At 35.5% G+C, this 15,302-nt stretch overlaps 1 protein-coding gene across 1 annotated transcript in view; it reads right to left on the minus strand.

The window, feature by feature from the left end:
* grm8a (glutamate receptor, metabotropic 8a) overlaps positions 1 to 15,302 on the minus strand; it is a 253,084-nt gene that overhangs the window by 49,199 nt on the left and 188,583 nt on the right. Inside the window, exon 7 of the mRNA XM_088923627.1 lies at positions 9,785 to 9,985. Coding sequence (XP_088779753.1) covers positions 9,785 to 9,985 — 201 coding nt within the window. The remainder of the gene's footprint in view (positions 1 to 9,784; positions 9,986 to 15,302) is intronic.

A 15,302-nucleotide genomic window follows, 5' to 3' on the forward strand; every position in this document is an offset into this window, starting at 1 on the left:
TTACTGTTCTGGTGTTCTTCACTGAAAACAAAATGATATCCAAAGTTCCAAAACATATTAGTTTGAATATAAAAATTGTAAAATGTAAACACATGAAACAAGACGTACAATATTGTTAGAAAACATCTGCACATAAATGTAATCACTGCACATCCTTTTACAAAAACCTTTGAGCTGAAGCATTAATTTCTTATGGCTCCCCAATGTAATTGAATCTAAATAATTAAACATTACAGCCTGTTATATTTGTGGTTTTCCTTCTGACTCAGTGCTCATTTCATTAGGATTTTGTTGTTTTTCACATGGTTACATTCATCTCGTGTACAATAAATTTGGCACCCTACTGATATATTTACTGTTGTTTTCACCCATATTTCATGCCACAGACAGAAAATAAAATATAATTTTATTTTATAATACTTTTAAAAATTTTATTATATGGTTGTCATACCATGGTTGGCTACTATCAGAGTTCATAGTTCTTTTCTGTAAAAAGAGATATACAGTATGTTGTATATTTTTTCCAAAAGGTAATGTAGAAGGCTGTACTATTGAGAGTTGGTATAATCAGCCAACCTGCCAGTAGAGGACTCTGTCACCTTAAAATTGGTGCACTGGATAGAAGTTAAGTGATTACATTATTAGTGATGGGTTAAAAAGTGTGTATGGGTGTGGTGAGCATGTTGGGTGTAGGACAGGGGTCTGCCATTATTGGTTCGAAAAGGGATTTTTAATGGCATGTGCAATAAAAGCAGCACATGCAATAAAAGCGTAATAAGCGACAAAGAAATTTAAAAAAAATATTCTTAACTGTTCTGTAATTCTATACAAAATGGTACCCAATGAAAGCTCTTTGGCATAGAAAAAATGATTCACTTGGTTTACTTACTGCATTATTTTTAGCAGGGCTACGCTATTGTTTTCACAAGGAAGCTCACAATCTGTGCTAACAATAACATTTTTCATACTTAAATGTAAAGTCAAAGATTGTAAAGCCGTGGGAAGGTTTTATGCAATAAAATGTATTTGTCAGAAAAAGGCCAAAAATACCCCAAAAAGCACACCCAAACTGCACGATGAAAAAAATGTATTGCATTTTTTTCAGATTTCAATTAAACGTTTTGGCCTTTTTCTTTTTTTTCTGATTAAACCATACAGCATTGATATCAATGTCATGGCTTTTTAACTGTTTCAGCTGATGGATGTTGTGGATTTGTGTTGTGGTGTTCTTGCATTTAAGTTTCGTAATTTGCTAATTTCTTTACACATTTTCACTTCAGGACCTTAATTAGGAGGAAAAGTGGATCAACAGATTGATGGGACTCAGGCACAAGTGGGGTGGCAGACTCCAAGTGAGGTGGACTGCACTAGGAGTGACTTAGATTGGTGTAACATCTGTGCTGAATCTGATCATGACTGGCACTCTTGACCCAGTCTTGTCCTGATATGAATGCTCAAGGAAGAATCTATGACAAGATCAAAGCAATGGTCTTCTCAGGAGTGGATGAAGTGGTACCAGCAGTCTTCATCTTGAGAAAGAGGAGGAATAAGTGCCAGAAGTCCAAGTTTAGCGCCCAACTGATGACAAGGAAGTATCAGAGGAAAATAACCCAACCCCAGTCTGTGCTGAGATTGGGGAAGATGAGTTCAATTTAGTGAGAGACTTCCTAGATAGGGAAGAAAGGAAAAGTGAGAAATGGAAATGTACCAGAGCCAGAACCTGTTCCAGATGCCCAACAAAAAGACTAGCTGTGTTTTCATTACCAGAATGTTACAGCTCTGTAGATATTTCAGCTTGCAAACCAGACTGAAACTCTACAGGACTTCCTACAAGTGGAAAATTTACCTCTGTGAGACACCTGCCCCCCAGAATACTAAATGAAGGGAAAATTGTGCCAAAAGTGCATCAAATTTACCTGTGAGCTGAGGGAGTACAGTGAAGCCCATGAGGCTATAAATAACAGAGGAAAATGGCTGCCTGTGAGTCAGTCTCAGAGAGATGGCGGCAGGCTTAACTGGAAAAATGGCTACCATTTCAGAGGTCCAGCACAAAATGTTTTACAGGTGGTCTGTAGAGAAATCTCCTGGTGGAGATTAGTCAGAGGATGAGAAGCAAAAAAAGAGAGGTACAGTAGAATCTCTATCTGAAAAAACAAATATCCACATCCATAACCTTGTACTGATCACCAAGAAGCCATCACGGAATATATATCTGCTAAAGTGCACAGAGAAATTTTGCTCAGACTGAGAAGGGTGTTGCAGAACCAAATCAAAGGGATAGAAGGGAGGCATTTTAGATGCTTTTCGCTCAGATTGCTATAGATGCAGATCAGAATAACTGGCTTCAGGAATTCAAAAATGACAGCATTCTCTCAGCCAGTTCACTATAAACCACTCCTGTTGGACGTTTCCAGGAAGGCAGAGGAGTCATGTAATTGTTGCCACTGGTGGACTTTCGGAGACATGTGGTGAACCTGATGGACACAAACATACAAAAGCTTTGCAATAAAACCTCCTGCACAATACATGGACATGTTTGGATCCCTAAAGACATTTTGTTAAAAGTTGGGGTCTGTCACTATTCAAATATCTATTTTCAGTAACTGATTTATCCTTAAAGGGTTACACTGACTTGGACCATAACCCAGACAGCCCAATGCAACAGGAATAAACCCTGGCTGAAATGCCAATCCATTACAGGGCACACAAGTTAAACTATTGTATATAAAAACTTACTGTGCATTTGGTGTAAATATAATTAAATGTGGAAACAAAAGGAACAGTGGTGATAATGTCTTGGCGCATAGAAAAAAAAATCACGTTTCAAAGGTCTGTGCTACTGAAGTATATTTTTATTGTACTAACAATGAAAGATGTAATGTTGTTTGTAGTGTTCGTTATAGACAGTCTGTTTCCATCTTGCTTTGGTTATCTAAAACCTAAATCCACTCAAATTGACTTCACAAACAAAAAAAAGTGAATGTAAAGCCTTTCCTGGGGTTTATTTTCTCTGAAGCCCAATCCTATTTATGGAAACCACTAAAAGCAAACATTAGCATCAGTTTGTTGAGATGGCTAAACTGATGTGGTCACAAAGTGTCCCAGACATACACATTATTATGATGATTTGTTGTACGGACAGACTTATTGGGGGAAAAGGGCAATGGTTGATCACCTTACTGTATGTTATTTATGACAATATATAAATTAAATTAAGCTGTCTGGGAAGTTCAACCTGTAATCATACTCCATCGGAAAACATGTAGACATATTATGGCATAACAACCTGAGAAACACCATCATATGTAAAAAAAATAACTGAATTAAAAATAGTAAATTAATTAAAATAAGCTTTAAAATATGTACTAAAATATATTGAATACTGAAAGCATTACTGTTATAGAACCAGTTCTACTGTACGGTATGTAGAATTTAAGGTAAGGAACATCCATTTAAACTTTTTTCTGAAAATAATTTTTAATTGAATTATGGTACTGTATGAAATCAGCCAGAACTGTAGCTCTTTGTAGCCTGATACTGTCAGAATTTTTATATTCCAATGGGTGTAATTTATGTTTTGTACACCACATATTTTTTATTTGTAGTAATCAGGGAGCATACAGTAAAATATAATAAATCTAATAATCAATAATGCAAAAAAACAACTTGAAGTGATACCTATAACAATAACCTATAATAATAGCCAAGTCACAAAAGGACCCCAGCATATACCAAGGTAAAAAAAACTTGGGGTAAATCTGCCTGACAGGCAACAAGGCATAATTACTAAAACAAAGAGAAAATTGGCATCTATTTCTGATTTGACTGCTTTTAATGACTGTGATCTTTTGTAAATTGACAATTTTTGGATATTCACAATGTTTTTGTTATAGATAGTATACCCAGGAGAACTAGAGCTATATGAATTTTTAGATTTATACTGAAAAATAATTTAAAATTGTTTCTCTTTGCCCACACTTTAAAATTTTACATTCCTGTAATTATTTCCAGGACATCACAAGAGATTATTTAAATCTTCTCTTATACGTGGTGCTTGAAAATGTTATCTTTTTTAGAGCATGTTAATGCTCTTTTTTAGGAAAAAAAAACAGATTACAGTGCATGGGATTTTCAATTCAAACATTAAAATATGCTGTAGATCAAGGTCGCTCATATTTCCATACATATGAGGACCCAGAGTCACATATTATACACTTACATTTTACACAGGCTTTTTTCAGTTTCTCATATTCAATACAAAGATAATTTTAGGCCAGCTTCTAACATTAAACTGAAATATAGCTGTGAATTCTTTTGAAATATCTCAGAATACATTATCAAGTACTTTTTTAAAAAATGCCAAGTGCTAAAATGTTTTAGAAAGACTATATTTACTGTAATGATAGAACCTTTATACTGTATTGATATGACTAAGACTTTTAAAATACAAAAGAATAGTTACTGTAAATATCAGGATTGTCCAGGGAAGACTAGATACAGTAAGGCAGCAATTTCATTGAATTCTTATTCCATGATACTTACTTCATGTAGTGAACAGTATGTAAACAGTGGAACACAGAAAAAAGGAAAATAAAAACTATACTAAATTACTCATTGAGTCAGGCAATAAAAGTGCAGAAGTGCAAAAATAATAGTAAGTGTCTAGATTGAGCATCCTTTAAACAGTATGTTGAGTCACAAAGAGCTCAAAAAACAGTTCAAATTTTACATTAATAGATCATTGGCACATGTGTAATGCTTCTATATTTTAAATAGTGAGCAGATAGATCTGTTGATTGAGTAGTTCTGTTGTTTGAAATTAAACACAACTTTTCAAACCATGTGATTTTATGAAAATGCAGGGTTCTCAGTGTTTGATATTTACTGTATGTTAAAATCAAAATCCATTGATTACACATCTGTATGAGTGTACGAGGACAAGAGTTTAATTAACACAAGAATAGCAAAAGATACAACCATCCCCCTTTGAGTAATGAAGATTGCCTGGACCTTATCAGCATGATTGAAGACTCCTTGCTTGTTAAACAAGCTGCCTGGAGAATAACATGTCCTTCTTCAACAATCAGCAGAGAAGTCCAGAAAACCAAACCATGGTTCTGTGAAGGATAGACCACATCCTCAAAGGCAGGTCACCACATCAGCCCAGAGATTCCTCATCCTATTTCAAAACTGTGTTTAGACTACAGTGGCCATGTAAGCTACTGGAAGTCTCAGCAAAGGGCACTGGACCCTATGCGGTGCTTGATACAAGATGATAGAGAGAGAGAGATACTGTACAAAGCGGAGAATGGAAGCCGAGTTTACTTAGTCAAGTTGCATAGCCAATATTCGTGGTCAAGAGGAAGCGTGGGTCTAGTAGCCGGGATATCACAAGACGAAACGTTTGTCAGGTGAAGAAGGTTAGCGAAGGTAGCTCTGGGAGGATTAACTCAATACTGAGCGTGGAGGAGGAGGTGAGGAGCCCTTAAGTAGTGGGTTGCCTGGAGGTGTGGTGCAGGGTGAGGGACATGGTTGGGTAATTAAGATGTGCGTCGGCGTTTGTGGGAAGTACTGTAGCAGTGGCTTGTGTCTGATTACTGGAGGCTGTGACAGGCTGCAGCATTCCAGAATGACACAATCTGGAAATCATCAGAACAACAGCTCTCTGCATGAAAATGATCTGCCATTCAGGGTTAAGAAAAAAGAGAGACAAAATAATCATCTTTTATAAAAACATGTGAGGTTGTGCTGTTCAAGACATGTTGGGTGGTGGAAGTCTGTTTATTATGAGCAGACATCAGTTTTAACACAAAAATACCTTAAATGCATATTGAGGGCAAATGTACTGCACAAGTGTTGATTTTCCAGCAGATCGATACAAAGCCATATAGTAATAGGATTGTAATAGCAAAACTTAAAGAAAGCAAGGTCATGCCACAGCTAGATTCTTTCTCATAACCTGAGTCCAGTAGAATATCTGTGGTATCACTTGTCAAAACCATTAACAGGAAACAACCATGACCAGTTAGCCTTGCCAGTTGGCTGTACAGGAATTGTATAATCAGTCTATTTAGGGACTGATCAGGCCTACAGTATGTGTCAAAATTGCTAGGATTGTGTTAATGCTTAGGGAGGCCATAGCTTTGTAGTGTTGACATCATGACAATATACTGTATGATGTTTCATTTTGCAAACCTATTGGAATTCTTTTATTTGTATTTGGCTTTACATTTATTAATACTATGTTTAAAATATTTTATTAGAAACATTAGTCTTGGGTGTTTCTTTTATATCAACATGAAGTATAAAGGTTTTGAAAAAAAATGTAAGGGTCAGATTTCATATCAGTTTCTGAAAAATTTGAAAAGAAATGAAGTTTGAAATCTATGTTGAAAGAAGTGAGATGAAAGTGTATAAAATTTATCTAGCTCTTCATCTTTAAAGAGCTGCATTAGAAATGGAATATAAGAAGGCCAAGGGAAATGATCCACCCAGTTATGCAACTGAAAATTTGAAAACTGCACCAATTTTTATTTAGATGCTAGACACAAAGTTACCCTTCTATATTGTACACATAGTCAATGCCCATAATTTTTATAGATATTTCCAATTAACAATGAAAATTCGAATCCCTGTGAGTTTCAGAGAGGGGCATGGCTTGCCAATGGTTATGGTTTTAGCAACAGGCTGGAGAGGCCTGTTCACAAGAGACAGCATCAGATACACTGGTAAGTTACTTATAGCCTTAAAAAATGTATAATTGAATTTTAGTTAGTTAATGTTTAAGCTTTTGTTTCTGTTCATAAAAAGCTATTGCTTCATATTTATAAAAATATTACTCCATTATAAAGTTCACTAGAGACAACAACGCCCAAGAATAGAATGCTTTGTGAATGTTTGAAATACGTAGTGAGATAAGTTTGGCTTAACCCACTTGGTAAATGGATAGCCTCCTGGCAATAAGGTAAGAAGGCTTGAACCACATTTAAATGGGTTGAACCAAAGGACCAAAAGGTAGCTGCAATATGGAGATGGAGCAGAGGTGGGATGCTGGAGAAGAATGTGAAGGAAGGACTTTCAGTTTGTTATAGAGCTAATCTTGTAATATTGGTGACTAGTTACAGCTGTGGGATATTGACTTGTTGTTGTTATGCCTCCCGAACTTCAGTTAATAACTTGCATTTAATGAATCACACTACTCATACTTGGAAATTAATTTGAAAATAAATAAAATATCAAGAACCAGATTAAAAAAAATATCCATCTCTGCAGAACATAATCAATTCACTGTGCAATATTTTTAAACACCACATTTTCAAAATTATTAAATCTGGAGAGACCAGTATCAAGAACTTTTCTGTGCAGTAAATTATTGTTTTACAATAAAGAAATTAAATGGTTACATTAATGTTTCAAAGACAAATACAGAGTTCAGATTCTCCTGCACATTACTTAAAATATAGACAATGAATCAATTCTAAAATCATAAGTGTAGATGCTCAATGGTGCCTTTGAACAGCATGTTTCCAATCAATATCCATAATGACTGATGAGAAGCCTGCAGTGTTGAAAAAGTCATTTTCTCCTACCATAGTTTCACTTCAGTTCTGATAACGTTAGTATAACTAAGTACTCACAGCTAATCTAGGAATTCCAATTAAGTTCTGCTATCCAATATAATCAGACTTGGAGTTTCCTGTTATACTGTGATGTGCTGTCACTGCAGTGCAGCTGAAACTACTAAATTGTTAATGTTGCATTTTTTGAAGGGTTTTAAAAGCATTGTTCTTTCCCCCAGGCTTCTCAGCGTAACTTTCATGAAAATATGCTTTGCTGGACAATAATTATACTGTACCCACATTATTTTAAATAATTTAATAAAGTAATAAAATTAATTTTACTAAGAAAATCACCTTCTTGCATGCAGGAACTCGTTAGTTAAATCAGCAAGTGACCAAAATCCTCCTTTTTTTAGTCTGTATAATTTTCAAAAGCAAGAATAGCAGGGTGCTGATAATATGTCACTGATGCAGAGGTGTGATCTGTGAAAACTGACACACAGGTCCAAGTAACATTTCTTGTAATGTTGGCAACACGAATGCTGCTGTGGGGTGAAAATTGAAAATCAAAAATGATTGAAAGGTAATGTTTTCCCTCACTAGCAATGCAATATATTTACAGTATGTTTATACTGTTTTTGTTACAAATTCTAATCACTAAAGTTTATATGTTCCATTCTTAGGTTTGACAGCAGCAGAAAGGTACTGCTGAAAAGGTACTTTTATTTTAATAAATCTTTTAGCAATGGATTACAGAAACTCTAAGTCAAAAAGCAACTTAAAATGATTTGTTATTTGGGTTAATATCCTGTGTATGTCAAAGGTAAGGCTTCATACCAGTCAGGAGCTATCAATTAAATCATTGTCAATATCTTGACTCTCACCTTCAAGTGCTGCATGATAAGCTACAGTAAGTAGTTATACTACTTTTTATTAAATCTATAGCATTCATATGTGAGAAGGTTGCATTATAGGTAAAGGTCTCAATGAGACAAAGAAGACATTTTTCAGAGGTGCAGTCTGAATTAACAATGTTATATCATTTCAAGAACACAGACTAAAGTATGATGTACAGTACCGTCATAAAGTTGAAGCAGGAACAAGAGATCCAAATTACTGTATATATTTTTTCTTCATTCTCATTTGCAAGATGCTGTGTATTTCACTGGCACAAATTCACATGACTGTTTCCCTATGGTAAAAGTTATTTTCGTGGTCCCTTAACGATGCTTCTCCTGTGTTAATGGTGTGAAGAGAATTCTAGCATGCCAACTCCAATGAGCTCAATACTAAACTGTAACAAATCGTGAAATGTAATTGCATGTAATTGCATGCAGCTGTCCTACTGTGACAGGCATAAAGGAATTAAACTTGTTTTTATTCTTGAACTGAGAAGTCTTCAAAAGAACCTGGGGGTGAATGCTTTTGTAAGACGCTGTATGTAAACATGTCAGATTCTTTAGAGACAGACACATACTGTAAGTGAAGGCCAGGACAATTTGTTTTCAAAGAGAAATCTGAGAACATAACAAAATTTCAGCTTGAACAATATAGCCAATAATCAGGGGTTAAATCTTAAAGCTCTCTGTTGATTGTATTCAATACTGTATACAGTATATTGTAGCAAATTTGGGTTCTTGGGGTTTCTGCCCTTGCTGCACCTGCCCCAGTTTGTCCCCCACCTCAGGATTAAACCCAGGTCTCCAGTGTTGCTCAACAGGGATATTGCCCGCTGAACTAAAGAAGGCCTTCATGACCCAGAGGGCCGCCAAAATCTCTTTTATGTGCAAGGGAGCAGAGGGCAGTGCCATCACTGCGCTGCAACCGGCTCGTACAACCTGTATGTCGGCCGTTCGTTACAATATTTTACTAATCATGTAGTTGATCCTTCACCCTTATTTGTAAATTCAATAAAATCAGAATTGTATGTACATTTAAAGTCAAATGTATTTTTCCATACATATATTATGTGAAAAAAGCAATATACAGTTTAGTAAATGTCAAGGAAAACTGTGTATTAAAATTAAAACAACGAAGTTAGAATGTAATATATTGTATGTAACACAATACACAATATACACCTTCAAAGAAAAAAAAACTGAATATACTGTAGAAAACATTGTAGTGTAATGTTTATTTCATTTAAACAGAATTTGAAGCTACGGTATGTATGCATCAAAACAGTTTTAATTATGCTATAATTATGAGAAACTCTTATGACTTACCATTAAAGTTTACAGCCCTTATATAGCTTAGCAGTTCCTTTCCATCAATGCTGCTCATTCTTGGACAAAGACCAATATATCCTGCGCAAAGCTCCTTATGCATTCTGTGCAATGCATGAGCCATGGCATAAACTGCGTCTATGACAAACTGCACTTTTCCTTCTTGCTCATAGGTGGAATCCCTCCCAATCTTTTCTAGTCCTGTGGAAGGAAACAGAGATATTGTTGTTGGTGTTGTTGTATTTTCAAATATAGGAACTGTACATTTATAGCAAACAGTAACAAATATCTACAGTACTGCATATTTTTCTCTGTCTGTCTTTTCCCTAATCTGTCATTAGGGAAATCTGAAATTCTCACGTTTTAGAGTTAGACTTTATACCATATGTAATTTTTTCGACACACAACAGTGCCCTGAATTCCTATACACTACAGTATGTCTTCGTTTTCTATAATATAATTGATGGCAAAGCTCAGGTATAACAGAAGTCAAATACAGTACATCCTCCTTCTTCAGTTGATTCTGAACAGCTGGGGAAGGTGTGTGTTTCTCAATAAATTACCCTCATTTTGAACATTTCTGTACAAATCGTCCTTCAAGGAACAATATTATTACATGCCATTAGGCCAGTGACATAATTGACCATCAAATTTGATTATAATGGTCTTAAAAAGATAAATGTACTAGAAGAAAATAACAGGCAAATTCAGTTGCTTGTTATACCTTGATACTCTGATAACGTTGTGGAGTTGTTTCAGTTAGGGTAGAGGTAATAAATGGGTTTTCCCCAAAAAAAGAAATTAAAAATATAACATAATATTATAACATCAAATTTTGATATTACACTGTTTTGTTTTATATTTTAGCAGGCAGACTGAATTATAAAGTCTCACAAAACATCCTACAGAAGGATCCTGTCATAAACTCACATGGGCAAATCCAAGTTGAATTGCCTTTTATTTACTGTACAATACAAAACTCCTGGAAAAAAACTGTAATCATGTGATTCGTGCCTTTTTTATTTTTAAGTGTTTTGTGTTTTGTTTTTCCCCCGCTGGATGTATTTTCCTTTTTTGATATGGTTTCTTTAGGCTGCTTAAAGCAAGGTCCTTCTTGGAGCTACTGTATGTGAGTTAATATGTCCTGCAAAGCCTACAATCAGTGAAAGTGCCAGTCTGGAATCAATAGACTCTTGTAAAAGAAATTCACTTTAATTTTAGACCACTTCCAGGTCTGAAATATTTGTCTCTGAGCTATAAACATTGTACTCCAAAAACACAAAATACATAGATATACTGTACATTTTCAATGAAATAAGGTCATTGCCCTATCAATCCAGTCCTGCATCTTGCTGGTATTTTTTTAAACAGTTTTACAGCAATTAATTTCACAAGCATATACAGTACATTTCCTGTTGTATCTTTCAAATAATTCTTGTGATGTTTACATGAAAGAAATCAATTTTATTCAAATCAAAATGAGTTCTATCCAATCCAGAATGATGTACAGTACATGAAATATTACCTTGACCAATTTCACCAATAATGTCACATGGATTCCTCCAGATCTATATTATCTTTGTAAATTTTGTAAACGATACTAAATGTTTCTGTAGCTGAGCATAATTATACAGTACATCAAACCTGCTGTAAACATACCTTGACACCCAAAAGCACATTCTGACTATGATCCATCCTACTACTCTACAAATAATGCATTTAAGAATATCAATTTTTTATAGTATTATTTAATCTTAAATGAGATTAAATATTTAAAGCCCCAGAGATTCACAGTTCTGAAGAACTCTTTTTTATTTCAAAATATTGATAGAGCTTCTTGCCCATATCAGTAGGAAAAACTCCCAGACCAAGTTATTGAAAGCCTTGCCTAGCGGTAATAAAGTAATAAAATCTTACATGTATGGTAGCAGTTCTGTCCCTGTTCCACATAATAAAAAAAACTCTAGTGGCAACAGTGTCACCTCATTTGAACAACTATCTAAAAAATCCCTTGGTTACCTTCTCTAGTTCCAGTTGTGTACAAGAAGAATTTCAAGATGCTTTCTGGAGTAGATGACAGTGAAATATAACATTCAAGATTGGGTTGAAGGGGTTCAGTTCGTGCTGTGGTAGATAAGGCAAGCACTACATTGTTTTAACGCTATAGACACTGTACCCTTTGGCATGTGTTTTGCAATGTTAAAACATGTGCATAACTGGATGGTCTCTAAAAACTGAATCCTGGATGGTTGAACCAGCAAAGACAATCATCCATCAGTGCGCTATTTTAGTTCTGAGTTACAGACACTAGTTGAAGAACTCTAGTTTGTTCTTGAGTCATGTCACTAGCTGACTGTGACTGGTATTCCTGCAGTTTTAGTGCACACTGGGCAATTGTGGCAGGGTTGGGATTAGTCAGCCAGGGTCTCTGTCATGTCCAGCAAATACCAACTCTTATGCATTACAGAGTACTTGCGGGCTTGTAGTGATGTCAGACAGAGAGATGTTACAGTACTCTTCTATCCAGGTGCTATTTTTTTGCTCGTTGCTGTGGAGCATACAACTTGTCAAATGATGAATGGCCTTGTAGGTGGGTAAATATTAAAGTATTTTGGAATTTCTATACTGGTTGGATATGTACACGTATATATTTATATTAATAATATAAATAATAATATATTTATATTGTATTTTTATAACACAATATTCTGTTTCAAAAACAGAAAAGAATACATGAGAGAGAAGCCTGTCTTAAAATCTTTTGACACGTTTTTCACTGGATTATGAAATCATGGTATAGTGTTCCTATTCATCACATTACTTTCTCACTGAATGAGATGACTATTCTCATTTCTCTGGTGTCAGTTGAGCCATTCAATGACTTACCACCAAATCATTAATAATTTATATTAAATATAAAATGTCTGTTTGCATATCAAACTCATTACTGGCAAAAAAATGTACTTGCATGGCCATATAATGAACACAACAGAACAATTGAACTACAATCATTCAATTTAAAATGATAAAAAATATTATTGCTTACTTTATATGTTGAAAGAAAATAGCAGGAATAATAACATGATTTATGAGTAATGTGACTTACGGATAGTGCTTTTCAATGAGCACAAATGTACAATGCAATTCCCCACAATATATACTACTTTGAAAAATGACCCCATTGCAATTTATTGCAAAATAATGCCATACATTATGTTTTGCTTGGCCATCTCTACCTTAGAGTATAGTATATGCAAAAATTCAGGACACATTACAATTATTATTTTCTCACACAGGAAAGATCCTGAAAGCCATTTCTGTCAGGTGTTATTGTCAATACAGTTGCAATGCCTTTTAATTATACCAGTTTTTTTACCAGCAGTCACATTCTGCTTTCCATCAAACCGTAATAGATATCTATCTTCAAAAGATTGTAGGATCACATGATAACACCACCTTATCTAATTTTCAATTATTAAAACTGCCTCATAAATAGTTGTATAACTTCCATTATTTACTGTATGTACCCCATTTAAACAGTATTGCAATAATACAGTACATCTTACTACTTAACAAAGACTATTTACAATTCCAATTTGCCTTAGATATTCACATTTTCTGAAGTATTTTATAAACACATTGGGATCATCATTGTTTTGTAAATAAGCAACACATTTAGAGACTGTAGTAGTTCAGGTGGGTAGCTGTGTCAGCATGCGTAGGCTGCAAAGGAACAAGTAATAGGTTTATTCCATGCTGAAAAAACGTTTCGGCCGTGGAGCCTTCTTCAGGTGTGAGAGAGACAGGGCAGTAGGCAAAGGTAAAGTAGCAGGAGAACAAAGGTTGGGAGGGAGGAGGAGTGAGAGGCAGGAGCAGGGGACAGTAGTCTGTCGTTAAGAGAAGGGACAATGTGTGATCCTAGCTTCAGAATAATTTTGGTTTCGGTGGTCTTTCTGATGTATGAGTTCAGAAAACCGTCTTTGAGAACACAGACGGAGAGATTAGAGTGGTCGTGGCCGTCAGAGGTGAAATGAGAAACAATGGGCTTGGAGAGATCTTTAATCTTCACAGCCCTGACGTGTTCTCTGAAGCGGTCTCCGAGTCTCCTTCCTGTTTCTCCAATGTAGATGGCTGGGCATTTACTGCAAGAGATACAGTAAATAAGGTTGCTGGAGGTACAAGATGCTGTCTGGGTGATCCGGAATTGTCCTGAGGGGCCTTGAATGAGTGTGGTGGTGGATGTGTACTTGCAGGTGATACAGCGAGCTCTGTTGCAAGGGAAAGTGTCTGGTGTGGATGGTTGCTGAGGGTGGTCAAGGGAGCTGTGAACAAGGAGGTAACGCAGATTAGGTGGTCGGTGATATGAGATGATAGGACGATCAGAAAAGAGGGCCCCAATGGAGGGATCATCCTGTAGGATGGAAAAGTTGTGGTTAATGGTCCTGGGGATAGGAAGTGTGTTAGGGTGGTAAGGAAGCACCAAAGGAATGCGGTTGTTACGGCAGGAGTTCCTGATCGTGTTGATGGTCCGGGGGGTGTTTTTGGCTTGGGCAAGGGCCCTGTCAATCACACTGCTGGGGTATCCTCTGTTGATGAAAAAGGAGTACATTTCGAGGGCTTGGTTCTCGAAATCGATGTCGTTGCTGCATTTAGAGACTGAAATTTAATACTAAACATATTCTTTATCGGTTACATCTAAATATAGAGATATAATCAGAAATGATTAATTAAATTCACCTTTGCCTAATTTGATTAGGTACACAGATTCCAAAGTTATAAGACAGAAGAAAAAGAAAGCCTGTGAAATACACTTCTAAGGCAAACTTTCATATACAGTAAAGGGAGACACAATTGTACCAGCAAACTATAGACCTATCACTCTTAGATCCCCTACTGGTAAAAGTATGGAAATCATAGTTGAACTTAAATTTAAAGAATATTTAGAAAACATGGACAATATGGATTTAGGAATGTGAAAATACAGTTTAACTAAGTTAGTAATTCTAACTAAAGCTAGAATTGTTTGAAAAGCAATATGGACAGTACAGTACATACTGTAGTACTAGAACACATTTATATTTCTGGAAAACATTTGATAGAGTCACTAATCACAACGTTCGCAATTTGAAATTAAAAACTAAGGTAATGCAAGCATATGGTTTGAGATTTTGGTTAATGAACAGGTAACCATCTTAACTAGGACGATAACTGCTAATTAGCCAGATGTAAGCAATGTTGTAAGACAGAACTTTATTTTTATTTAATACAATTGTGTTTTTTGCAAAGACTTTGCCTCTAGTACAGCCCACAGGTGACCGCACCCCCTGTAGCATCACACTACAGTATGTATAATGAGCAGACATTTGAAAAATAAAATGTACCATTGATAAGTGCAACATTACCCAAACTGGTAGCAGAAAGCTATGCACAGAAAAAGGACCTGGTTATTTAATATGTACTGTAGATTTTCCTATATCCTGATCAGGAAATCATGAGGATACAATAGAAAAGGAAAGAG

Source organism: Atractosteus spatula, chromosome 8 (genome assembly GCF_055471065.1).
Source record: "Atractosteus spatula isolate fAtrSpa1 chromosome 8, fAtrSpa1.hap1, whole genome shotgun sequence".
Lineage (NCBI taxonomy): Eukaryota > Metazoa > Chordata > Actinopteri > Semionotiformes > Lepisosteidae > Atractosteus > Atractosteus spatula.